This window comes from Eubalaena glacialis, chromosome 18 (genome assembly GCF_028564815.1).
Source record: "Eubalaena glacialis isolate mEubGla1 chromosome 18, mEubGla1.1.hap2.+ XY, whole genome shotgun sequence".
In the NCBI taxonomy this organism is placed as follows: Eukaryota; Metazoa; Chordata; class Mammalia; order Artiodactyla; family Balaenidae; genus Eubalaena; species Eubalaena glacialis.
In genome coordinates this window covers 51,030,630-51,057,460 of record NC_083733.1, presented here as the reverse complement: position 1 = coordinate 51,057,460, position 26,831 = coordinate 51,030,630, and the positions used below count along the sequence as shown (strand labels likewise).

The following is a 26,831-nucleotide window of genomic DNA, read 5'->3' as shown; positions in this document are numbered from 1 at the left end:
CTGTGCTGAAAGCATGGTATTTCCATAACAGCCACACCTGAAACGGAGGTTACTTCTCAGTAGGATTTTATGAATACCAGAGGATGTCCCCTAGAATACAAATAAGCTCCTCGAAGGCAGGGAATTTGTCTTATTGTCACTACTCTGTCCCAGCCCCCGAGTGGGATATAGCTCATAGTAGGTACCCAAATGGAGTTAGGCCTGAGTTTTCAAGGATAACTTTCAATTACAGAAACACTTATGCTTTTACTTTTAATCTTCTTTTCCAGCTAAAACTGAGCGAGAGGTTGAAATTATACCGCCACAGTTCTCCAAGGTGACAGTAACGGACTTCTTCCAGAAGCTGGTATGTTGAACATTTATTTCATAATGACTTGAGGGGAAAGCTTTTTTATAAGTTGCAAGTATGTAAAAGGCTACTTTTAGATGTTTTTGGTTTTTAATTAGAGATGTTATATAAGATGATTTAAATTAAGATAATTTTAAAAAGATAATTTTATCTTAAATATATTGGATCTTTTAGAGAAAATGGCAATTAACATTCTTGTATGACTTTGTAGCACGTATTATCCCAGATGGTATCATTAGTCTCGGAGCAGGGCCAAATGAAATCTGTAAGGACAATAAGGCATCATTTCCTTTGGCTTTCAAAAGTTCCTGATTCAGCCTTCAGCTCCTACAGCTAATGATGTTCTATTCCAAAGGGCCCTTTATCTGTGTTTTCGGCTAATAAGAGATGGACGCCTCCTCGAAGCATTCACTTCACTGCAGAAGAAGGAGACTTGGGGTTCACCCTGCGAGGAAACTCCCCAGTTCAAGTCCACTTCCTGGATCCGTACTGCTCTGCTGCGGTAAGTGTGGACCCTTCTAAATATTGGGAGCAAAACTCACTGGCATCTTTGCAGACAGTGAAACTGGTAAAATATAAAGAGAGCTGCCCAAACAAATGTATGTGGGTGATTCAATTTAGGGTTCCTCTGTGTAAAAGGCCTTGCTTTATGTGAAAGGCCTCTCATACCTTTCTTGCCCAAAGAGAAGAGGATTAATTTTTGCCTTCTTGAAGCAAACTTGTGCAGATAACTATTTTATTAATGAACTTGGGAACTGCTTTAGGGATCTGAATGAACAGAACATTGACCTTTATTTAAATCATACTTTCATAGCTGGCAGGAGCCAAGGAAGGGGATTATATTGTTTCCATTCAAGACGTGGATTGTAAGTGGCTGACTGTGAGTGAGGTTATGAAGCTGCTGAAGAGCTTTGGCCAGAACGAAATTGAAATGAAGGTCGTGAGCCTCCTGGATGCCACGTCGTCCATGGTGAGTGCTGATGCCCCCTGGCAGCAAATAGCGACGTGGAGTGAAGTCAGTGTGAGTCCAGCCCCAGAGGTCTTTATCTGGACCCCTGCCTCCTGCCTGCATTTGTAACGTGCCACAAATGACTGAACTCCTAAGCTCATCATCACTGGGACGTGCTCAACTTTGGTCAGAGAGATCTCTGGAATGCTTTTTTTTCTTAATCCTGTAGATCAGCGGTCCCCAACCTTTTTGGCACCAGAGACCGGTTTTGCGGAAGACACTTTTTCCACGGATGCGGGGTGGGGCGGGGGGGGGGATGGTTCAGGCGGTAACGCCAGCGATGGAGAGCTGCAGATGGAGCTTTGCTCGCTCTCCCGCCACTCACCTCCTGCTGTGCGACCTGGTTCCTAACAGGCTGTGGACTGGTACCGGTCCACGGCCCAGGGGTTGGGACCCCTGCTATGGATAAAAGAACCAATTGATTTATTTTTCTGGTTAAATTCTTTTCAATTGCAAAAGTAGTACATACTCATGGTTAAAAAAAATACTGAATTGATACAGAAGGGCTTGAGATGATGTGTGGAAGATGCTCTCCGCATGTCCGAGACAGTGTTAGCTGTTTCCTGTGAGATCTTGGGAAGCGTCTGAGTCTGAGCCTGTGCAAGTCCATGTGCACAGTTACATCCCTTTGTTTCCCCAAGTCGGAGGAATTGTGGCATATGCACTCTTCTGTGCTTGCTGCATTCAATTATGTACCTTGGACGCTTCCCTCTAGAACAGTATGTGTTTATTCATTCAACAAATATTGATTGGGCATCAACTGTGTGCCAGGCCCTTCTCAGGTGTTGGAGCTACAGCTGGAATTAGACAGATAAGGTCCCTGCCCCCACAAAGCTGGCACTAAATAAGCAATGAGTGGTTGTGATTTTGGGTAAGTGCTGTAAAGGAAATAAAATGTGTAATGTGCTAGAATGACTGGAGCTGGGAGGGGCTCCTGAGCAGGGCTTGCCCTGAGGCTTGAGTGACAGGAGGAACCAGCCATGTGAAGAGGTACAAGAAGAGCACGTGGGCAGGGGCACCAACAGGTGCAGAGACCAGACCCTGTGGCCCGAATGAGCTTCACCTGCTAGAGGAACTAAAAGAAGGCTTTTCGGCCGGAGCATCTTGACAAGGGCAAGAGTGGCAGGAAATGCGGTGGGAGGGAGGCAGGGCTTCATTGGCAGTGGAGGGAGTTTGAAACCTTTTGAGACGGGGAGTGACGTGGCATGATGTTTATTTTAGAAGGCCGTCTTGCTGTCTGGAGGCCAGCCGGGTGGCCGCAGAGCAAGCTGGCTGTGGCAGTCACCCAGGCCAGTGACGTTAGCACCGTCCCACTAGGGGGTGACAGTGGAGGTGGAGAGAGGTGGGTGCACCTGAGACGTAATTTGGATATAGAGCTGATGGATTTGTAGATGACTTGTATAAAAAAGATGCGGGAAAGAGAGAGGACTGCACAGGTTTCGGCTTGAACTACTGCATCATTTTTCTTAATGACGGGAGACAGGGCAAGGGTGAGGGAGGCAGAGGAGAGAGAAAAACAAGTGTTGTGTGTGGTTTGCGTGCCATTAGGCATCCGGATGTAAAGTAGGCAGCTGGATGTTCAGATCTTCAGTTCAAGGCAAATGTCAGCCTAGAACTAAATATTTGAGTATCATCAGCACAGAGGTGATATTTAAAGCTGTAAGACACTAAACGAAATCACCCTCGAGGGGTTGAGGGTGGAGGACTCAGCCCTGAGAGACACCACAAGCGTCTGGAGGTCAGTTAGAAGAGAAGTAGGTGCGGAGGGGAGTGCAGACAGGTGGGATAAAGAGGAGCTTCTGAAACCAAGAGAAGAAAATCCTGCCCGGAAAGAGTGGTGGTTTGTGTTGAACACAGTTAAGAGGTGGAGAATGAAGGAAGCAGAGCCATGTCTGTTAATTTGGCAGCAGGACAAAAGGACACTTTTCATGGGGAAATGGCAACAGAACTCAGACTTAGAGAGGGTTGGAGAGTGAATGATTGTGTGATTCCATTGGTAAGAAATGTCCAGAATAGGCAAACCCATGGAAACAGAATGTAGGTTAGTGGTTGGTTGCCAGGGGCTGGGGCGTCGGGGAATGGGGAGTAACAGCTGATGGGACATCTTGGGAGAAGGGAGCATGAAAAATGGCACTTTTAGGGGTGGAATCCATAGCATTGCTAGACTAGTGATCAAGGTCTCAACCAGAAACAAAAGAAGTTTGTCCAGAAAGAGGATAAATAAAAGTGCTGGGCTCTGGCCTGAGGGCTGGAGTCTATTAGGCACAGACAGAGGACCTGCCGCTTTAGAGAGCGGCCCTGCCCCTGAAGAGACTGAAAGGCTCATCTGTTAGTCTTGTCACACTTTTGATTGAACCAGGCCAATGAAGAATCTGATGTAGGGGTGAAAGCAAGGGTTCTGTATTCAGACTGCCTGCATTTGAATCCTGGCTTTCACCAGTTCTGTGACCTTGGGCGTCAGAGACTTGCTCTGAGCCTCGGGAAAATGGAGAAAACGGTGCGTAGCTGGGATACATTTCAACTCATAATAGGTGTTAGAAGAGTAATAACCATGACATGGCTATTCTTTTCACTAAGGAATAGCCACATGGCTATTCATATGGCTATTCTTTTATCTAAAGCATGGACTTTAGATAATTGAGCATTGTTTTTTTTTTGTTTAATTTTTTTTTCTATTAATTTTTATTGGAGTATAGTTGCTTTACAATGTTGTGTTAGTTTCTGCTGTACAGCAAAGTGAATCAGCTATATGTATACATACATCCCTTTTTTTGGATTTCCTTTCCATTTAGATCCCCACAAAGCATCGAGTTCCTTGTGCTATACAGTAGGTTCTCATTAGTTATCTATTTTATACATAGTAGTATATATACTGTGTAGTATATATAGTAGTGTATATACTAATAGTGTATATACTATTGTATATACAATCCCAATCTCCCAATTCATCCCACCCCCCTCTTCCTCCCTTGGTGTCCATACGTTTGTTCTCTATGTCTGTGTCTCTATTTCTGCTTTGCAGATAAGTTCATCTGTATCCTTTTTCTAGATTCCGTATATAAGCGATATCATACAGTATTTGTTTTTCTGACTTACTTCACTTTGTATGACAGTCTCTAGGTCCATCCACGTCTCTGCAAATGGCACAATTTCGTTCCTTTTTATAGCTGAGTAATATTTCATTGTATGTATGTACCACATCTGCTTTATCCATTCCTCTGTTGATGGACATTTAGGGTGCTTCAGTGTCCTGGCTATTGTAAATAGTGCTGCAGTGAACATTGCGGTGCATGTATCTTTTTGAATTATGGTTTTCTCAGGGTATATGCCCAGTAGTGGGATTGCTGGGTCATATGGTAGTTCTATTTTTAGTTTTTTAAGGAACCTCCACATTGTTCTCCATAGTGGCTGTATCAATTTACATTCCCACCAACAGTGTAAGAGGGTTCCCTTTTCTCCACACCCTCTCCAGCATTTATTGTTTGTAGATTTTTTAATGATGGCCATTCTGACCGGTGTGAGGTGATAACCTCTTTGTAGTTTTGATTTGCATTTCTCTAATAACTAGTGATGTTGAGCATCTTTTCATGTGTTTGTTGGTCAGCTGTATGTCTTCTTTGGAGAAATGTCTATTTAGGTCTTCCACCCATTTGTTGATTGGGTTGTTTTTTTTGATATTGAGCTGCATGAGCTATTCTTTGGAGATTAATCCCTTGTCAGTTGCTTTGTTGGCAAGTATTTTCTCCCATTCTGAGGGTTGTTTTTTCGTCTTGTTTATGGTTTCCTTTGCTGTGAGCACTGTTTTTAACTGCTGAGCCTCTTCTTCAAACAAAAGCAAATCATGGGAACAATAAAGCCCAGTGCTCTGGCTGAAATTGGTTGCCTGCTACCCCACTCTCTCTGGATTACGGTGGGGATCCCTAGTACCTCTCCATGGAGCACATTCTGACTACCACTGATGTCGTGGAAAGAATCCCAGGCTTCGAATCAAAGACCTGGAATCAGGCCCTGCCTGCTGTTAACAAGCTGTTTGACCTTCAGCAGGCTTCATGGTCCTCAGCTGTATAATCTAAGATTTAGATGAGTGCAGTGGTTTCCAGCTGTGCTCCATAAAGCCCTGAGAGTGTCAGAGAGGCGCCCCAGGAAGATTTGGGGACTGGGTAGTAGGGTAGTAGCGTGCTGGATGAGGACAGAAAACAAGTGAATGAGAGGAAGGGAAGACTTGTGAAAGGGAGCAGAGATATTGCGGTGGTAGCTGGGAGGGGGACGTAGGGGTAAAGGAAAGTTTTTCAAAGGTGTGTGTGTTGACAGCACAGTTAGCGTGTGTGCAGATGGGAAAGGTTTAGGAGACAGGAGAGCAGAAAGGAGGGGATACCTGGAGGAGAGAGGGAGTGAGAGGGTCCAGGCACTTGGGAGGGCATGTCTTTAAACTGGTGAAATAAACATAACTTAATGGTTAAAATGGTAAATTTGATGTTATGTTTATTTCACGTTTAAAAAATTGGAAAAATTTAATATCCTCATCACCATAGACCCTGTACTGTCTTTAAAGAGAATGAAGTTGATCTGTATCTGTTGGTGTGCGCTGAAATCCAGGATACATTAAGTGAAGAAAGCAGGGTGAGGACCAGTGTGTCTTAAGGAAAGACAAATGGTGATGTATACTTACACACATATCAATACCTGTATATGAATGTTATCTCTAAAAGTGTAACAGATAGTGGTTACCTCAGGGGAAGAGCCTGAAAGCCCAGGTAGGAGGGACACCTACTGTTCACCTCATGCATTTTCATATCATTGACCATGAGTATGTATTACTTTTTCAAATGTAATAACCTTAAAAGGTAGTGGTCTCTAGCCTAAATTACTACTACTGAGTATATTCCTTAAGAATTGTCCTTGTTGTTAAGAACCTAATTCTATATAAGCATTTGTCACTGAGTTTCAGAATTACGTCAACGTAATTTTAAAGAGGATGCTATGAGTGCAGAATCTGAGTCTCAAACTTCGCAATCGTTCCTCTGACATCTTGACTTCTAACACCTTTCTCTTTCCTTTTCTGTGTGCAGCATAGTAAATGTGCCACATACTCTGTGGGAATGCAGAAAACTTACTCCATGATCTGCTTAGCCATAGATGATGATGATAAAACTGATAAAACCAAGAAAATCTCGAAAAAGCTGTCCTTTTTGAGTTGGAGCACCAACAAGAACAGACAGAAGTCAGCGAGCACCTTGTGCCTCCCATCGGTTGGGGTCAGCGTTGCGGGGCCTCCGGTCAAGAAGAAGCTCCCCTCTCCGTTCAGCCTTCTCACCTCCGACAGTTCTTTGTACTAACGTGAGGAAACAAAAGCGTTTCCCATGCTGACTGGGCCTTCATATTTGTGCCATAGCAGAAAATTTCTAAATATTCTCAAATCCCATTTTCTCACAGCGTAAACCTACAATTGATATGTTTTTATGAATGACAGTAACAAGAAACCTCTAGAAATTTGTGGAAAACAAACTTACTAGGGGAGTCTCACCATATTGCTGCAAGTTATTTATTATATATTGTAAATAGAATAATGTGGAAATATGGCTGTTTTTAACGACTGTAATTAAGACTCTTAGTTACTTACTGTCAGAGTTAAATTAGGATTTCCTATACTGGTCCTATTTGTAAGTTTCCAGACTTGGGTGATAGATAGATAATTCCTTAACTCAGAATTCAGATGACCCCAAATTAAGGTAGGGCAAGGGACAATAATGATAGACTTAAATTAGTGTTAGTAAAAACTGTCCCAAAGAGCTCCTTCCTAAGGGGAATTCATTAACCTAAAACAAGATTTTACTATTATTTCTAAATAACATGAATGCTGTTTCCAGATAAAGTCTAGTGCCAAATTTGTCATGACTTATTAGATAAAAAACCATTTAGGAGCAACTTTTCTTCTATTTTATGTCATTTAAAAGTCGCTAACACAGTGGCAGTGTTAGATGAAGATGCTGTCTACAAGGTAGATAATATACTGTTTGATACTCAAAACATTTTTCATTTTGTTTAAAGTAGAAAGTACATAGTTGTATATTTTAAGAGTCTTTAAAAAGGGTTAAAAACATTGTATAAGGTCAGGATGTAAATGATTCAAGTTTAGAGCTCTATTTGACTTTTTAAAATGACATTCTTACCAACTGATTTTTCTTGCTACACGTTGGATGACACTGTGATCTAATAAGATTCACTGTTGGCATAGTACAAGTTATATAGCTTTTAAAAATATATCATTGAGGGCTTCCCTGGTGGCGCAGTGGTTGAGAATCTGCCTGCCAATGCAGGGGACACGGGTTCGAGCCCTGGTCTGGGAAGATCCCACGTGCCGCGGAGCAGCTGGGCCCGTGAGCCACAATTACTGAGCCTGCACGTCTGGAACCTGTGCTCCGCAACAAGAGAGGCCGCGATAGTGAGAGGCCCGCGCACCGCGATGAAGAGTGGCCCCCACTTGCCACAACTAGAGAAAGCCCTCACACAGAAACGAAGACCCAACACAGCCATAAATAAATAAATAAATACTTAAAAAAAAAAAAAAATCATTGACATGTAATTTTGAGAATTAACAAACTTAAATATTTTCTAGTGTGTAATATCAAAAGGGAAGCAACCATATGTGGGAAAGTGTATCCATTGCTCTTAGGGCTATTTTTGTATAAATATTTACATAAATGCATTCATTTGCCTGAGTTAATGGTTTCCACTTTGATTTCACTTTAATTCCCTCCTCTTTCAAATCATTTTTACCCTAATGCACAAAATGTTTTTATTGTATTTGATTTTTAAAAATTACTAACATTTCACAAAACAGGACTTAACTTTCAAGTTATCTTAGTATCCCTGAAAACATATAGCCTCTTTAATTGTATTTATTCTTTGAATGAGCAGTTGTACATTTTGATCCCCAGCCTCTCCTCTCTGGATGCAGCTGCCCCTGCCATTTTCCCGTGTCTCTTCCCGTTGTTGGGCTATACATTTACAAACACATTCTTTCCCTCCCTCACACACATTGGCTTTTTATTTTAAAATGGGAACTCTGGACTCCAGGCTTTCTGTGTTCAGAAGTCATGCTCAGTGATTACAAACAAACTGTGCAGCTACCCGGAAGGAAGGGATGGAGGGAGAAAGGAAGGAAGGAAGAAAAAAGGCAGTACAATTGTTTGTTTACACTGGCAGCCACCCTCAAAGCACAGGTGTATTAAGACCAGACCTGAAGAACAGTGGCTCTGCCAGAAGGAACAAGGGGCTTATGGTACACAGTGCTTCATTCATTGTAGGTCTGTTTCCTTTAGACGGTCACATCCACCACCTTCCATGATAGATACAGGTCAAGGTCACACATTAAAATCTGCCCAAGCTGGCTTTTTGCTGAATCTTGAAAGAGTCCCTGTTTAAACCAACTCCCTTAGGAAGGTGTCCACCAGCCCTCTTCATGCTAACAGGATGCAGGCAGTGCCATCTGGGGCACACTAACTGAAGTAAATGTCTGAGCCCAGAAAGCAGGGCAGGACATCTGGCAGGTGCCATTCAGGCCTCACTTCATCCTTCCCTAGTTTCTGTGAGAGGAAATATTGTTTCTTAATGTGAGAGAAAACAAGATGCTGTGGTTCGTGGTGTAAAGGAGATGCCGTGGGAAGAATACAATCAAGTCCATCACCTGGACTGGGTGAAGAACGCATGAATGTGCTGGGCCACTGATTGTCCAACCACCGGCTCCAGTTCTTGGATGGAAGCATTACTTAGTTGCTGGATACTTGGAAACCTCTGAAGCAGGAGAGGAGCTTTAACTTTCCCGACTCCTGGGATCTGTTGCACAGTTCGAAGGAGGGCTGGCTCAGAGATCAGAGCCCGTTTCTTCCTGAGAAAAGGGTTCTTACTGGGCTCTTTGGTTTGCTCTTGAACCTGAACCGAGATGAAAGGAAAAGCACATGAGTGCCTCTAGAAGACTGGAGGTTTCTTAAAGTTTTGTTTTGTGGAAATTTAGTTTTAGTTTTTCCATTTGGTTCAGCTTGATTCACCACTGCAAATATTCTTATATATACCACGAATATAATTTTTCAGGCATCAGTAAAATTATTAAAAGATGAACTATATGGAAAACCACTAGGTTAAAAAAAAAAACAACACATGAACTTGCAGACAGAAATGCTGATGCTTGGGCTTCCCTGGTGGCGCAGTGGTTGAGAATCTGCCTGCCAATGCAGGGGACTCGGGTTCGAACCCTGGTCTGGGAGGATCCCACATGCCGCGGAGCAACTGGGCCCGTGAGCCACAATTACTGAACCTGCGCGTCTGGAGCCTGTGCTCCGCAACAAGAGAGGCCGCGATAGTGAGGCCCGCGCACCGCGATGAAGAGTGGCCCCCGCTTGCCGCAACTGGAGAAAGCCCTCGCACAGAGGCGAAGACCCAACACAGCCAAAAATAAATAAATAAATAATTTTTAAAAAAAAGAAGTGCTGATGCTTAACAAAAGATACATGGCGGGACTTCCCTGGCAGTCCAGTGGTTAAGACTCTGCCCTTCCAATGTAGGGGGTGCAGCTTCGATCCCTGGTCGGGGAACAAAGATCCCACATGCCGCGTGGCCCGGCCGAAAAAAAAAAGATACATGTGGATGAGGCGAAGAAGCTGTTGACAGTGTCACCAGCCTAAGTGCAGAATAGTGCATGATGCAGTCATCACAGCCTGGGAGGCTAAAATCAGGTCTCCAACTTGTTTGCTTTGTTACATGCTTGCCTAGAAAGGGGGGCAAGCTCAGCTAGCTGCAGAGGCAGCTTCTGAACTTAAATTCCTCAGAAAGGTTTTAGAAACCAACCCAGTCACTGATAGAGATTGACCTGATGGATTGTACCTATAATAAGGGCAGTTGTCAGAGTTAACAGGTCCAGGAAGGTCAGTCAAGAGTCCTAACACAGGGCTATTGTGGAGGAGTAGGAGTCAGTACTTACCAACTGGATAATGAGACAGGACGCTTCCGTCTGGCTGGCCACTGGAAGCAACACCATCCCAAGATCCAGCACAGTAAATTTCTGTACAGCTGCAAAGTACTGTTCACTCATCTGCGTTTTTTCAACTACTACAATCCCTTGAAGTTTACTGGACTTCAAAGAAAAAAAAAGACAGGAAACTATTTTGTAACAAAATTCCATTCAAGATTAAGAAGCTATCCAAGGGTGCTTGGAATGGCCAATGGTTTTATATAAATTATTCCAAGGGATAGACAGAGGGGGATAGAAGTCAATTTTCAATTTGTTTCTTTAATTCAGTACTTACATTTCTAACCCGAACAAGTCTCTTTCTGTAGCCATTTCCTGCCACCAAATCAGCTTCGGTGATATAAAGAATGCAGGATCTGCTAGACAAGTAAAAATCTACCGGTGTCAGGCCATCCTCAAAAACGAGTTTAATTTTTCCTTAAAATACAGACAAGAAAATAAGTTCCGTGAGCTTTGGATGAAAAGACGGCAATAGGTGGAACGTTTTTAAAAAGTGGGGTGAGGTGAGAGAGCGCTTTAGTAGAGGGAGCCCACCGACCTTGCATTCCCTGTGCCAGCTGCGACCCGCGCCATTTCTCATTGGCCACAATGTGCCCAAACGGCACGTGCATGGGGCCTGTGCCATCAGGGGTGTTCCCTTCCATCGGCGGCTTGGATCTAATGAGGGGAATACAAGACGGCACTTGAGCAGGCTCTCCAGCACACGGCCCCGCATTCCACTCCCAGCCCGGGCCTCTTTGGCAGGGGCCCGTCTGCAGAGTGTTCTTTAAGAGGCTTGATTATTAGGCAAAGTCTAAGAACCAGGAGATTCCTGTCCTAGAAGCCGCGTCCCTCATTTGCGTCACCTGCCTGGCCCCTGACACTCCCGCGCCGTGGCTCCTCCATCCAGTCCAGGGCGGGGGCCGAGCCGGCCAGGGCCCAGTTCTGGGTCTCCCGCGACATTACCTGCGGCGCTCCACTTCCGAGTTCTCTCCTGCGCGCTCTCCAAGTCCTTCATCCTGCCCTCCCTCTGCCTCCCCAGGCGCCGGATAGGCTATGGCCTCAGAGATCGACACGTGACTGGCCAATAAGAGAATGTACAGCGCGTACAATTTCAGCCCTGGAGAGGATTTGAGAGGTACCGGCTGGTTGCCATGAGCGACGGGTGTGAAGTAACCTTCGCTCTGATTGGTCTTGGGAAAAGCAGAGCCAATGGCAGACGTGGTTGTTGCGAAGTCCGTTGCGTACAAAAGGCGTCTGGGGCTAGGCCAGCTGGAGGCGGCTCACTTTAGGGAGTGGTACTCGGCTCTGAGACCTGCTTGTCAGTCTAGTGCCGGTCTGGCCAACCCCCGCAGCAAGGATGCTCCTGGGGTTCCGGAGAGGCGGCAAGAGGCAGTTTGTAAGTATATCTGCGCCCGGCCTGCGCTCTGGCCCGTGGGGCCGGGAGTTAAGTGGGAAGGGGTTGGGATTTGGGATGGAGGCAAGGTAGCGGCACAAGAGGAATTGGTTTTTCTTTTGAGAAGCCCGGAATTTTCGTGTTTGGAACACGGATCCTCTATCCCAGTGTCGGCCTCAGTCGATAGGACTCGCCCTGTCTCACCTGTAACTTTCGGTCCGGTGTCGGGGAGTTCACTCCTGCCGGTACAAACTTGCTCCACTACTGAATATTCCTCTGTGGGAAGTCATTCTTGATTCTTTCCTCCGCCACGCACCATGTACACCCCACCAGCAAGTTCCATAGATTCCACCCACCAAATGCATCTAGCAGCCGTCCCCGCTCCCACCCCGGCCTCCATCATCTACCTGGACTGCTGCAGCAGCTCCTCCCTATTTCTCGGTCTCCGTTCCTGCCCTTCCCCAAGGTCCGTTCTCCACAAAGCAGCCAAAGAGATTCTTTTAAAATGCAATTCTGATCGTGCCCACTGCCCACAGGTCACACACACAAACGCTCCAGCTATTCCCACTTTTAGGTTTCTTCAGGCCTTTGTCTTTGCTCTTTCTTCTGCCTGGAATGCTTCCCTCCAGACCTTACCATGGCCACTCTGTCACTGCGGGCGCACACTTCCAGGCTCATTCTCTGACCCTTCCTCCTACTAGGAAGCTACTCAGTTCCTTTAGTACCCTGATACCGACAATTCTTTGACATCCTCCCCTCTCCCCGTCTGTTGGTCCTACCAATGTCCTCATTGCTCTCTTTCCCAGCCCTAATTCCTGATTCCGTGATACTTCTTTGTAACCACTGCCCCCCACCCCAATGGCGTTGCTCCTGTCTCCCTTTTCCATACTTGCCTGGTGAAACCCCAGACCTACTTACATCCAGTTCTCCATAAACTTAATACTTTAAATGCAGAGAAAGCATTTTGATAAGGTTACTCCTGAACTCCGTTTCAGATCGGGATCAGAAAGCATGTCTGACTTGGCTTCCTGTTCTCAGCCCTATGACCTGCTGAAGTCATTTTAGACAGGTGGATGTTGAGAAGCAAGGAAGGCATAGTTGAAGCATATTTTTCCATTGCAATTTTGCTAACTCAGCATCTTTATTGAGGTTTTTATTGCGTTACTGAGTTCCTACTGTGTGTGTGTCAGATACCCACAATTGATTGACAGCCTATGGCCCCAAAGGCTAAAGGGTAGACAAACCTATTAAGTCATTCAACACAAAATGGTGAGGGAAAAAGTGCTGAAGAGGCATGTACCAGGGAAGAGGCAGCAAAGTCAGCCCAGAGAGTTGACCTGGGCCTTGGGAAGAGTAAGGAAATAGAATTCCAGGTGGAGAAAACAGCATGTACAAAAGCATGACAAAGAGTCATTTGCTATGTGGGAACAAGAAGGCAATTCTGAGTGCTACAGCATGTGTAGGGATGAGGAGGGCCCGCCAGGAAAGAATCTGGGGCCATTGATAGGAACCAACTGATAGCAGCCTTAGCAGCCTTCTGTGCCACGAGAGGACATTTCTCTGTCAACCCGAGAGTTTTCATGCTGGGTTGAGATATGATCATCCTGTGTTTTAGAGACTAGAGGCAGGAGAACCATAGTTAGGAAATGATTATCGTGGTACAGGAGAGAAATGTTCAGCATACTATGGGAGATTCACTCCATCAAAAAAAAAAATAAATAAATAAATAAACAAAACTCACAAGGCCTTTTTGAAGGACCTTCTGGATGCCAGCCCCTGGGGATTCAAAGGTGAAGAAAAGCCTTTCTTGTCCTTGAGCATCTGCCAGACAGTGGGGGATGGGGGAGGCGGCAGACAAGTGTATATCCTGGAGAATGGTTGGATACAGCAGTGGCTGCTCTGGAATACCTGCTCTTGGGGTTGGCCATGCACGTGGGACTGGGGTGGGGGTGGGAGGGCTGCAGAAGACATTTGGAAGGTCTGCTCATCCCTCACTCCTGAAGGATGCCCAGACCCCTGGCTCTTCCCCTTGGTCGCACCTTCCTTTCCGCCCCCGTACCTTGTGCCCACCCCAGCCTGATTAGTCTTCCCCGGGGCCACTTTCAGTGGGTGCTTCTCACTAGGTCACAAGATCTCCTTAGTCTGGTATCAAAACTCTTAAATGGAAACAGTCCCCACTCTGACTCCAGCTCATTTTTCTAGCGTCTCCAACTCAGATGCCTCTGTATTCCAGCGAACTGGAGTGCTTATTTCTAGAACACTGCCGCTAACGTCTTGCTTCATTCCTTTGTTCCTGTTGCTCCCCCCTCCTGGAATGCCTTTCTATCGCATTTCCCAAATGTGAGAGCAGTGGCCATCTTTGAAGACCCAGTCTAAATGCTCTGAGATTTTCTCCAACAGGACATCAGCGGTCCCCTTGCTGGCCCCCAGATCTGAAGGAGCCCTTCCCTCCCTGGGTCACCTCAGCACTTTGTCTTTACCTCTCCCTTGGCGCTTTCCATGATTCTGTGTTGTATTATAAATATCTGTGTGTTTCTCCTCTGTACTGTCCCTCCTTAAAGATGAGGACAAGGTTTCTTCATTGTCATGAAACGCTGTCATGGCGTTTTGCCTCTAGTAGATACAAATGCATGGCTGGTGCACAGAAAATGAAGATTGGGTTACACTCAGAAACTTCTCAGGGCCTCCCAGTTGCCTAAAGCAGGGTTCTCCGACTTTCATTGTGTGTAAGAACTAGTTTTTGTTACTCTGCATCTTTGACATAAGCTACCTAAAATCCTTATTAAGCCCCTACCAGGTGTTAGACAATGTGCTAAGTGCCAGAGTTCCAGGGTTGATAAAGACAAGAAGGTTGCATGCTCTTAGGAAGCTTCCATCCAGCCGGGGGTGCGGCAAGTGAGTAAGTAGTGTCATCAGGGGCAGTGCTGTGAGACCAGTTGGGGGTGCTGGAGAGTGACTCTGCGGGATGGTCAGGGAAGCTGTTCTGAGGAAGGAAGGACCAGAGGGTCCCCACCGAGGGCAGCTATATGGTGCTCCCTGCATGGGCACGTGTGCCTGGCCAGATGGGGCTTGAGGATGGCAGGGGGAGGAGTGGGCCTCCTGGTGTGACTAGATCCCTGGGTGACCAGTGCAGGTGTTCCCTCCCAGGCCCAGGGAGGTGTGGTCGCAGTCCCCAGAGATGATCCCATTGACCTCTGCTGGGTTTCATTTGTGCAGAAACGCATCATCCATGGCCTTCTCCCTGCAGCCAGCATCGCACCGAAGCCAGCTGTGCCCCGCACACCTCCTCCACGCAGCCCCAACCCCTCTCCAGAGAGACCAAGGTGAGTCTCAGGTGAGCAGGCACTGAGGTCACCCTGAGCTCAGCCACCAAGTGCTGGGTCCCGGAACTGTTCAGATGGGTAAGAAAATCACAAGGAGGGTGATTAGAATCATGTCCTGTGAAATACGTATCACGGATCCATAACGAAGCACTTAATGTGGTTTCTCCGTGGGATAATGGTCTGTTCCTTTCAGGTCTGTGGAGTTCTCACATGTCATAATTGAATGCAATTTTTCAAAATATAAAACATTGAAACGCAAATATTTAGGTTGATAGTATGTTAAAAGGAATTTGAAATGTGCACATAATTTTCTTTTTAAACACAAGTCTGCCTTTCAGAAGAACTGCTTTGCAGGAAGGAAGGAGAGGTGAGCTCGCTTGCCAGGGCCCGAGATTCCCCTATCCTTCAGTGCTCCTAACACACCAGAGAGCTGACTTCTTTTATACCTAAGACCCCTGCCTATGCCCTCCAAAATTTTAGGCGCAGGAGAATTTTAGACTTTCTTTTTAATCCATAAAATACATGGATACATGGCTTAACTGTTAACAATGAGAAATAATTTCACTCAAGGGTGGTACCTTCTTTTAGTGTTCTTTGAAACTGGAATATTGTATGCCTCCTGATAATAAACACTTTGAAATATTTTTAGTGTGTGTTTTTTCCTTCGGTACCATCTTGATAACAAGAATAGCCATTTATTAGTGTTTCCTCTGTGCCAAGGACTCTGGTCAGTGCTTAAGAAGCACTGTTTCATTTCATCCTCTCACCAATCCTGTGAGAGAGGTCCTGTTGGCATCTCCGTTTTGAGCTCAAGTGTTAGTCATTGGCCCAGAGTCTCACGGCTGGTGGGTGGTGGCATCGCTGCGATGGACTTGTAGGTCTGTCTGGCTCTTCAGTGTTTGTGTGAACAACCTTTAAGTTGTGTCATTAGAACTGAAATGTTTATGTAGCAGCAGTAGTGAGAGAGTTAGCTTCACATTCCATTATAAAGCAGAAAAACAAACAAAAGACCACATCGTTTCGCGGTAAGCATGCTGTAGACTCATTAGGAAATCTTTGTAGTCTCCTGTGTTTTCCAAAAATATATTTCTGGATTATAATCTTTATTAGCCCCCAAATAATCAACATGGTTTTGGCAAATTTGGCCGATTTCTAGGTTATTTTACTCTAAAAACTAACATTCAGATTAACCTCTGACATTATTCCACTTCGCGTCTAGCGTAATAGTGTAAGAATCTTCCAGCAATCACTTCTGTTTCCTCCTTCTCATCCTTTGCTACTGTCATTATACGTTTTAATTCTATATGTTATAAACCCCACAATATGGTGTTCTTATTTTTGCTTTAGATAGTCTTTTATCTTTTCTAAAGCAGTTTTATTATATAATGGATGTACAATAAACTGTACATATTTAAATGAATAATTTGATGTTATGACATATGTTTATACCTGTGAAACCATCACCATAATCAAGATAATAAATTTATCTATCATCCCCTCAAGTTTCCTCATGCCCCTTTGTAATTCCTCCCTCCTTCCCCCTCTCACTTCCCATACCTCGGCCCAGCCCACCCTCATCCCCATGCCAGGCAGCCATCGATCTGCTTTCTATCACTATAAGATTAGCCTCCATTTTCTAGACTTTTATATAAACGGAATTGTACAAAATACTTACACTGGGTTCTTTCACTCAGCATAATTATTTTGAGATTCATCCATATTGTTGTGAAAATCAGTAATTCATCCTTTTAATTGCTGAGTGGTATTCCATTATATGAATATGCCACTGTTTGTCCATTCACCTGTTGATGGATATTTGGGCGGTTTCTAGTTTCTTGGCTACTAGAAATAAAGCTGCTATGAATACTTGTGCACAAATCTTTGGACCTGTGGTTTCATTTCTCTTGGGTAAATATTTAGGAGTGGAATAGGTGGGTCGTATACTAGGGATATATTTAACCTATTAAGAAACTGCCAAACTATTTCCAAAGTTGTTATTCCATATATGTTCCCACCAGCAGGGTATGAGTTCCATTTTCTCCACGTGCTCACCAATACTTGGTTTGATCAGTTGTGTGTGTGTGTCTGTGTCTGTGGCTTTATAACTGTTTGACAATTAGCCATTAGCTCTCATTCACATTGACTGTCTATAGGTTTTTTTGTTTTTATTTATTTATTTATTTATTTATTTTTGGCTTTGTTGGGTCTTTGTTGCTGAGTGGGCTTTCTCTAGTTGCAGCGAGCGGGGGCTACTCTTCGTTGCGGTGCGTGGGCTTCTCATTGCAGTGGTTTCTCTTGTTGTGGAGCACGGGTTCTAGGTGCACGGGCTTCAGTAGTTGTGGCGTACGGGCTCAGTAGTTGTGGCTCGCAGGCTCTAGAGCGCAGGCTCAGTAGTTGTGGCACACGGGCTTAGTTGCTCCGCGGCATGTGGGATCTTCCCAGACCAGGGCTCAAACCCGTGTCCCCTGCTTTGGCAGGCAGATTCTTAACCACTGCACCACCAGGGAAGTCCCTGTCTATAGGATTTTGAAGGTGGTGACAGGTGCATAGATAGCAATGTACAGAGCTTGTTTGGTGAATCCTCATCTTCATTACACTTTCTGGACAACCATACTGATAAAGTATGGGATGTTCCTTATTCCTTTGGCGCAGACAGTTTTGTTGAGCCTGGAGTCCATGTGCACATCTGTGGTTCCCATCAACTTCCTGGCAGATTTCTGGATCTCTTCAGGTGTCCAAGGGGCACCTTTCTTGAAGCTTGCTCCATGAATGTGCTTGTGAATGTTGGTGGGTTATTCTCTGGTCACCACCTCATTGATGGCAGACTGGCCCCTTCTTCTCTCCACCCTTCTTTGTGAGAGCCATTCTGCCAGGCCCAGGTTGAAGGGATTGTCTTAGCCAGTCTTTTAAATTTTGGACATTCTAATAGGTGTGTAGTGGTATCTTTATGGTTTTATTTTGCGTTTCTCTAGTAACTAATGGTGTTGAACATCTTTTCATGTGCTTATTTGCCATTGTATATCTTCTTTGGTAAAGTATCTGTTCAAATCTTTTGCCCACTTTAAAAAATTGGGTTTTGTTCCTATTACTGTATATATACACTATTCTGGATATATATTCTGGATACAAGTTCTTGTATCACATACAAATCACATACAAATATGTGATTTGCAAATATTTTCTCCCCATCTATGGCTTATCTTTTCATTTTCTTAACAGCCTTTCAGAGACCAGAAATTCTTAATGTTTATGAAGTTCAACTTGTCAACTCTTTCTTTTACAGATCATGATTTCAGTATCATATCTAAGAAATCTTTGCCTAACCCAAGGTCATAAAGCATTTTCTCCTATATTTTCTTCTAGAAGTTTTATAGTTTTAGCCTTTACATTTAGGTCTATGATGCATTTTGAGTTAATTTTTGTGTATGGTGTGGGAGGTGTAGATTCAAGTTCACTTTTTTGCACGTGGGTATCCAGTTGTTCCAGCACCATTTAATGAATGTTATCTATTGCCATGTAAGTAATTACACCAAAACTTAGTGGCTTTTTTTTTCTTTGCCATGCCGCGTGGTTTGCGGGATCTTAGTTCCCCGACCAGGGATTGAACCCAGGCCCTCGGCAGTGAAAGCACGGAGTCCTAACCACTGGACTGCCAGGGAGTTCCCAAAACTTAGTGGCTTAAAACATAAAACAATAGCATTTTTTATCTCATATCTTACTATGCTCTTTAAGTTATTTTTTCCTCTCTGTATTTCATTTTGGTTATTTTCTATTGTTTTACCTTTAATTTCACTAATCTTTTCTTCTGCAATGTGTAACCTACTGTTAATCCCATCCAGTGTAATTTCCATCTCCTGAAGTTCAAGTTTTTTTAATAATATTCCATGTCTCTACTTACCTTTTGGAACATATGGAACATAATTATAATAACTGTCTTAATGTCCCTCTCTGTTACTTCTAACGTGTCAGCTCTGAATGGGTTTTGATTGATTATTCTCTTCATTATGGGTCATGTTTTTCTGTCTCTTTGCATGCCTAGTTTATGTATGTTTGCATACTAGATAGACACTTTTGTGAGTTTTACCTTGTTGAGTGCTGGATATTTTTGTATTCCTATAAGTCTTCTTGAATTTTGTTCTGGGATGCAGTTAAATTACTTGGAACCAGTTTGATCTTTCGGGTCTTGCTTTTATGATTTGTTAGGCAGGGTCTGGAGCAGTGTTCAGTCTAGGGCTACTTATTCTCCACCACCTTTAGAGTGCTGTACCCAGTGTCCCGTGAATCACAATGTTTTCCCATCTGTCTGGTGGGAGCAGTCACTATCCCCAGCCCTGTGTAAGCACCTGGCACTGTTCCTCTAACCCTCGTGGATGGCTCTCCCCCAGCCTTCCGTAGTGTCCTCCCACTCTTGCACTGAGGAGCATTTTGCTGAGCACTCAGGGGGCCTTCTGCAGGTTTCTGGAGTTCTCTCTGTTCAGCTCTTTCCTTTCTGGTACTCTGTCCTGCAAATTCTATCTGCCTTGGTGTTCCCTGACTCTCCACTCCATTTCCACGACTCGGCCTGGCTCCACCTCATTTCCTCCTCCCTGTGCTGTGACCCGGAAATTCTCTCAAGCAGTAACCTGGGACAATTAATTGTTTATTTTGCTTTTTCAAGCGGGAGGGTAAACCCATTACTGTGTCTTTCCTTGATTATAGTTTTGAATAATTTGCAAAATTTTCAAATTCCTTTTCATTTCTTTTATATCTTTTTATTTCTCCTTTTTTTTCCCCATTCTGATCTTTCATTTTAATAGGAACACTACTTGAATATAGACTGCCTGGATTACAGACCTGGCTTCATCTCCCATTAGCTAGGAAAGCTTAGACAAGTCATTTAATGTCTTTGAAAAATGGAGATGACAGTAATATCCATTCATACAGTTGCTGTGGGAATGAAGTGAGATTGTGTGATGGCACATAACAGACTACAGGCACGTAGCCAGTAGATACACACTGAACACTGTAGAACTGAAAGTAAACCTTGATTAATTCATGTATCCTGTTGTTCAACCTTCAGCTTGAGGGTTCGTGTCTCACTGGCTCACTGGGATGTTTTTGTCCGTAGATCTGCTCTGGCTGCAGCCATTCTAGCAACAACATTGACTGGCCGGACTGTTGCCATTCCTCAGCCTCGCCGGAGATCCCACTCTGAGAGTGACATGACCTACATTGAAAAGGACAGTTTCATCGAGCCCTATGCCACCACCTCGGAGCTGAGGCATCAGTAAGGACCATGTCACGGGTTCAGCTTCCTCTCGGGGCAGAGGCAGGGCAGCTCTGAGCGTGTGTGTGTGCATGTGGGTGCATGTGGCTAGGACTGGAGCTTAGTACTCACGTTTTCATCACCAATGTCAAAGGGATACTGTCTTGGGACATTAATCGGTCTTGAATTGTATCCGAATTTTCTCTAGAGTGGATCTTGTTAAATTATAGCTTGTGAAGACACCGGTTGCTTTCATGGCAACACTGAGCTGGTGAATTCAGTGCTGCTTTTAGCCACAACCTAGATGGTGAGAGTTGTCAGTCCCCACTTCTCGTGTATCTCCTCTCTGAACGGTCGCACTGAATTTACCTTTGTTGACGCCTACTGTAACCTTTCTTCTTTAACATCACTTTCTCTACTGCTTGAGCTGGATTAGAGCTGACATAGGGCCAGGAGTCAGGAAGGTTTCCTCCTGAGGGAGAGGGCACTGGGGGAGAGCTGCGGGCTATACAGGAACCAGCTGGGAATGGGTTGGGAGGTGGTCATTGTGGGGCTGGGATGAGAGAAGAGGGAGCATGACACATGTGAGCAACTGAAGGAAGACATTTGTGGCTGGGAGGAGTCAAGTGAGGTGGGGAGTCATTCGAGATGGTGCTGGAGGAGTGGACAGGCTGGGGGTGCCTTTGGTATCCTGTTCTGAGGTTTGGTATCTCCCCCAGGAGCCGTGGGAAGACCCTGAGGACTTTAAGGGCTGGTGGGGTGGAGGTGGGGGATGCATCACTAGATGTGCCTTGTATCTGCCCTGTTTATTCAATTTTGGTTTTTGAGGTGTTTTTTTTTTTAACATACCAAAATATTCTTTATTTTTTATGTAGTAAGAGCTATCAGTCTTTGTAGTTTCTGACATTATTGTCAAATCTGGGAAGATTTTCCCTATTACAGCATTATACAAATGCTCACATATTTCCTTCTAGGATGTGTTTATATTTTTGGTTTTTGAATTTTAATCTTGACTCCATTTTTGAGACGTTTGAATATAGCCTGTTTTTCTCCCGGTAAGAATTTATGCTTTGGCTGAATAAGAACTGAAGATGAGGAAGTGATTCTGAAATTCATTGAAAAGAATAAGCAGATAAGACCGTAAGAGGAAATCTGGAAAGGAAGAATAGTGATTCAGGGGGAGGGCTGCATTAGCCCCATCATATATATATATTTTTTAATAAATGTACTTATTTTATTTATTTATCTTTGGCTGCGTTGGGTCTTCGTTGCTGCACGCGGGCTTTCTCTAGGTGTGGCGAGCGGGGGCTACTCTTCGTCGCGGTGCGCGGGCTTCTCACTGCAGTGGCTTCTCTTGTTGCGGAGCATGGGCTCTAGGTGCACGGGCTTCAGTAGTTGTGGCACACGAGCTCAGTTGCTCTGCGGCACGTGGGATCTGCCTGGACCAGGGTTCAAACCCGTGTCCCCTGCATTGGCAGGCAGATTCTTAACCACTGCGCCACCAGGGAAGCCCCAGCCCCATCATATTTTAAAACATTTAGTTGAAGTAGTTAAAGTAGAGGAGTGCTGGTTCAATGATAGAGAGGTGCACGTGAACACCCTGAGGTGAGCCTAGTGTTTGCAGGCATATTGAATCTTTAATAAAGGCAGCCCCACAGATAAAGGGAAAGGAAAGGATTCAACAGTATATTCATTAGCAGTATTAGAAAAAAATCAGCTTTGAGCCTTTCCTAATTCATACACCAAAACAAATTCTTATTGAATGAAAGGATTAATTTTTATATACATAGAAATAAGACCATGAAATCCTATATCCAATCTTATCAAGCCTCTCAGAGAGAGATGCCTGCTGTGTACTTCCGAGCTAAGAATTTGGAAGGTTAAAAATAAATTTTTTTTTAATCATCTGTATGTTAAAAAAATTTATAGTCAAAATAAGATCAATAGAATAGGAAAAATATTTATAGTAAATACAAAGTCAGGGTTTTAATTTTAGTAGATGGAAAAGTTAATTTCAAATTGGAATGGACGTACTAGAAGCAGAGTAGATAAATGGACAAAGGCCATGAGCAGACAATTCGCAGTAGAGGAACCAGGGCTCACATCCAAATACATGGAAAAATATCCCATCTCAGGAAGAAATGCACATTTTTACAGTGAGATTTCAATTATTTTGGCAAGTTTTAGAAAATTATTACCAACATAGTTGCAGGTTGGGGAAACGATTTTGCGCGGACGCGTGTGGACCCACAAAATGTTCCTGCTGTCGGTGGTGTACTTTCCGTGTGTGTGTGTGTTTATACTGTTTGACTCAGCAGTTCTCCATATGGTTGGTTGTTTTATGGGACTAATCCTCAATACAGAAGAGATTTGCTGCACATTGACATTCATTACAGGGTTATTTATGATGGTGAAAATTGGGGGAAAAAAACCTAAGTAAGGGGAACGGGTGATAAAACTGGTGTATGAACCTAACCTTTTGACTTTAAAAACTTGTTAACGAGGAGGCAAATTGTATATGTATGCAGAGATAATAACTATAAAAACCTAGGTGAAAAGCTAGAAAGAAATGCTAACAGTGTACAACGAGATGGAATTGTGGATGATATCACCCTTTAGCTTCTGTATATTTTGTAATGTGGTCGTAATACTTTACAGTGGGACTTGAGGCAGTGCACTTAATACATGTATATGAACCTATGTGAAGCGTTAAGTGGCTTGTTTGTTTATTTTGCTCTTGAATGTTCTAATACAGACCACATAGGCAGAATGAGACGGGAAGAAGATCTTCTTTGCCATCCTTTGAAATGCTGGGCTACGAGGAGGAAGAGGACACTGACACGCACCTGTCATGCAGCCACAGGGAGTCGGGGGACACAAGTGCTCGCAAAGAAGAGGGAAGCCTCAGCGACGCCGTGTATGCCGTGCCACACAGAAATCAGGTGCTTGTATCGTTCCAGCGTTTCTTCTGCACCTTGACATTAACTCAGAGTCAGTTGTGTCAAGTGCATTAGTAAGGATTTTCCTTTTCTCTCTTCGGCAGTTGATGGCTTTAGTTTGGGGGCTTATTTCTTTTTAACATGTCCAGTCTCATTTTCTGTCTTGTTAGGCTAAAATTCGAAACTCTTTCCTTTATCTTTCAAGACAAGTCCTTCAAAAACAGAGATAAACATCTTCACATTCTTAACGTAGGTTTCCATCCGATGCTGGTCATCCTGCTCTTTCCTTTGACCCCCCCCAAAGCTAATTTTCCTGTCGCTTTTCTGTATCGATGTGTACGTTGCAACGTTTCTTCAAATTCATGCCTGACGAGAGGAGTATGGTCTCTCACCTCTCCTTACCAGCAGACGTTCTCTGAGTGCTTACCCTATGGGAGTCTATAAATCAAACTCTCTCGTGCATTGATTTCCTGCTGTCTCGGTGACGTAGGTTCCGTTTACAGTCCCATCACACATGGGGGGGCCGAGGTCCAGAGAGGCTGAAGGAGCCCATTTCTCCACCATTGCCCGCATGCCCTGGTTTAAACACTCTGCTCCCAGGGTTTTGGAAACTGGATAGCGCCATTTCGTTAATGGCAAGAGACAGCACCATAATTTCTTTTTCCTTTCTCGCTTTTTTCTTTTTCACCATCACTATATTTATTTATTTATTTATTTATTTATTTATTTTTGGCTGTGTTGGGCCTTCGTTTCTGTGCGAGGGCTTTCTCCAGTTGTGGCAAGAGGGGGCCACTCTTCATCGCGGTGCGCGGGCCTCTCACTATCGTGGCCTCTCTTGTTGCGGAGCACAGGCTCCAGATGCGCAGGCTCAGTAGTTGTGGCTCACGGGCCCAGTTGCTCCACGACATGTGGGATCCTCCCAGACCAGGGCTCGAACCCGTGTCCCCTGCACTGGCAGGCAGATTCTCTACCACTGCGCCACCAGGGAAGCCCTTCACCATCACTATAATGTGTTATTTGTAGTGAGTATACTTATAGACTTGTAGCATCCAACTCTAATATATACAGATTGAATATATTGACTATCCTCCACTATACTGAATCACATTTTAAGTGGCGTTAGGGAACTTATTTTGAGGAATCCTTATGTGAGTATTTCAGAAACTAACCATCACTTTCTAGCATATACAGACTTTAACATGCAAAGTTAGGTTTCTCTACAGCAAGGAGCACTGGACAGGCAGACAGCTGCCAAGAACCCAAGGAGGTCTGCTGCGGGGCTCTAAAAGGCCTATGTGAGCTCCCGCTGCCCCTCAGTCTGCATACTTCCTGGCTAGTATGTTGGACCCAGGTTACAGATTGAGCTGTATCACTCAACTATTTTGGAAGTAAAGCTTGCTACCACATTTCCCTCAGAGGAGAGAGATTACAGTGACCTGTACAACCTCCTTTGTCGTTAACAGAACAGATAGTTTATTTTTTAGGCAAGTGTGTCATGGTGGCTCTAGGACCCATGTGCAGTATGGAAATTTTTTTTTTTTTTGGCCTCACCGTGCGGCATGTGGGATCTTACTTCCCTGACCAGGGATCGAACCCACGCACCCTGTGTTGGAAGTGCGGAGTGTTAACCACTGGACCGCCAGGGAAGTCTCAGAAATGTTTTTTATTTAAAAATTTGAAAAGTAGAGCAAGGCAACAAACACTGGCGAGGGTTGGTGAGGATGTGGAGGAGCTCTCTGATGCTGCGGGAGTGGGAGTTGACCCTGCCGCTGTGGGGAGCTGTTTGGCACTGTCTATTAGAGCTGAACACGTGCATTTTCTATAACCCAGCCCCCCGAAACTGAGAAGCAGAAAATAACATAGCACGTTAGTGTTCTCATGCTCCAGAATGAGCAAGTATTGACATCTTATCTTTTGTTTTTGGTTTTTTTGTTGTTGTTGTTGTTGCTTCAGATTTTTTAATAAAAGAAAGAAAATTACAGTTAGGGTTGAAATCTTTGTCTCCCATCTGCTCCATCCCTGGATAGCCATCTTCTCCTGGATTTGGGATGTGTTCTAGAAGTCTGTTTTTATTCTTTTACTGCAAATAAGTGTCAATAAACAAATGTATTACTATATATATATTTTTAATTGTACAAAGGTCACCGTACTGAATCAATCTTTCCACCTCTCGGCTTTTTCACTCAGCATTGAAGTTTTGAGATGGATACATGTTAATTTATTTATCTACTCACCTACTGATGAACATTTAGGTTATTCCTTTGCATGTTTGGTACATGTACCTATGTGTTCTTCACACTAGATGTTGCCGAATTGTTCTCCAAAGCAATGATTCCCATTTGCCTTCCCAGCAGCAGTATGTGCGTGCCGGTCTCCACGTTTCTGTACATCCCAGCCAACAGGAAAGCCTTTCCCTGTACAGCCCAGGAGCCAGAGGTGGAATATTAGTAACTGATTGCAGTTGAAAGGTCTCATCATAACCTGGACATTGTCCTGGCCGGTTGCAGATGGCATGAATGAAGGGGCCCTTAAGCTGGAAAGGGATTTCAGTTTCCCACAGCCTTACAATTAGTACAATAGGGGGAGGAAGACACATTGACCTTTTCTGAGCATTTGATATTTGCTAGGCAGCTCACACGTGCCATTTCGTTTACTTCACACCCCTGGCGGTAAGTGTGTGAAGAAACAGGATAAATAACTTGCCCAAGATCATCCAACCAACCACCCAGTGGCAGAGGCAGGATTCAGATCAGGGCAACCAGTTTTCCCTGTTTAGAATTTAAATTGGTGTTTACAATCCTTGTGCCTATCAAGAATATTTCTTAGACTTAGAGCTTTTTTTTTGAAACTGAGCCAGTAGTCTTAAATTTATTATATGATTAAAATACATATCTTTGAAAAGAATAGACGTGTGGAGCATGTAAAACTGCTGTTTAATCACTAGATGGCACTAGCTCTGAAGGAGATACTGCCAATGGGGTATGTTTTAATTTAAAAAAAAAAAGTAAAATTGCCCTCCTTATTTTTACTATAGATATTCTATAATCTCAGGTAAATAATTTACTATTTTATTCTTTTTTATCGAAACTAGTAAGATAAGGAAACAGACCAACCCACATCAGGCAATTTGGATATAAGTCTCTACCTCATGCCTCTCTCTGTGTTTCAGGGTAGTTTGGGCAAACATCTTCATGGGAGGTGTGCACCCACTCAGAAATGGCCTAACAAATGGAAAGCAAGTCTTGTTTTCAGCAGTTGTCTTGTTGGTGCCACCCAAAAGTAAGGCTGCAAGGGAAGTGGGGTGGGTGAATGTGTGGTCAGTTCCCACAACACTAGGGCCCAGTGGAAAGAGCAACGCCACGGACAGAGACCTGAGTCCAAGTCCCAGCTTCTCTACTTCCCAGTTGTGTGACTTGGGAAGTCTGATAATGTCTCTGTGCCTCAGCTTCTTCATCCTATAAAGGACTGTGTTAGGGAGGAAACTGTCTTTGGGTAGGTAAATAATTCAACACTTACTTGTTGAGCATCTGATTGAGTACTAGGTATTGTGCTAGGTGCTGGAGAAT

The 26,831-nt window shown here is 44.1% G+C and overlaps 3 protein-coding genes across 7 annotated transcripts in view; 2 read left to right on the top strand and 1 right to left on the bottom strand.

The window, feature by feature from the left end:
- RHPN2 (rhophilin Rho GTPase binding protein 2) overlaps nt 1-8,058 on the top strand; it is a 58,561-nt gene extending 50,503 nt beyond the window's left edge. Inside the window, exons 12-15 of the mRNA XM_061173354.1 lie at nt 270-346; nt 705-851; nt 1,164-1,319; nt 6,428-8,058. Coding sequence (XP_061029337.1) covers nt 270-346; nt 705-851; nt 1,164-1,319; nt 6,428-6,694 — 647 coding nt within the window. The 3' untranslated portion in view covers nt 6,695-8,058. The remainder of the gene's footprint in view (nt 1-269; nt 347-704; nt 852-1,163; nt 1,320-6,427) is intronic.
- An 82-nt stretch (nt 8,059-8,140) lies between these two features.
- Nucleotides 8,141-11,389, bottom strand: FAAP24 (FA core complex associated protein 24). Of its 3 annotated transcripts, none has more exons than XM_061173274.1 (5): nt 11,329-11,389; nt 10,922-11,040; nt 10,661-10,800; nt 10,336-10,488; nt 8,141-9,290 (listed from the first exon to the last, which is right to left on the bottom strand). In XM_061173274.1, exons 2-5 carry the CDS (start codon nt 11,025-11,027, stop codon nt 9,042-9,044), a joined length of 648 nt encoding a protein of 215 aa, XP_061029257.1. In that variant the 5' UTR covers nt 11,028-11,040; nt 11,329-11,389; the 3' UTR covers nt 8,141-9,041. The 3 variants fall into 3 exon arrangements, with proteins under 3 accessions (XP_061029257.1, XP_061029256.1, XP_061029255.1); XM_061173273.1 differs by having other exon boundaries at nt 11,229-11,369; XM_061173272.1 differs by having other exon boundaries at nt 11,233-11,369.
- Nucleotides 11,390-11,626: 237 nt separating this feature from the next.
- CEP89 (centrosomal protein 89) overlaps nt 11,627-26,831 on the top strand; it is a 75,460-nt gene continuing 60,255 nt past the window's right edge. For all 3 annotated transcript variants that reach the window (XM_061172671.1, XM_061172670.1, XM_061172672.1), the window contains exons 1-4: nt 11,627-11,761; nt 14,975-15,081; nt 20,189-20,347; nt 23,082-23,268. In XM_061172671.1, the coding sequence (XP_061028654.1) occupies nt 11,723-11,761; nt 14,975-15,081; nt 20,189-20,347; nt 23,082-23,268 (492 nt within the window). In that variant the 5' untranslated portion in view covers nt 11,627-11,722. The remainder of the gene's footprint in view (nt 11,762-14,974; nt 15,082-20,188; nt 20,348-23,081; nt 23,269-26,831) is intronic.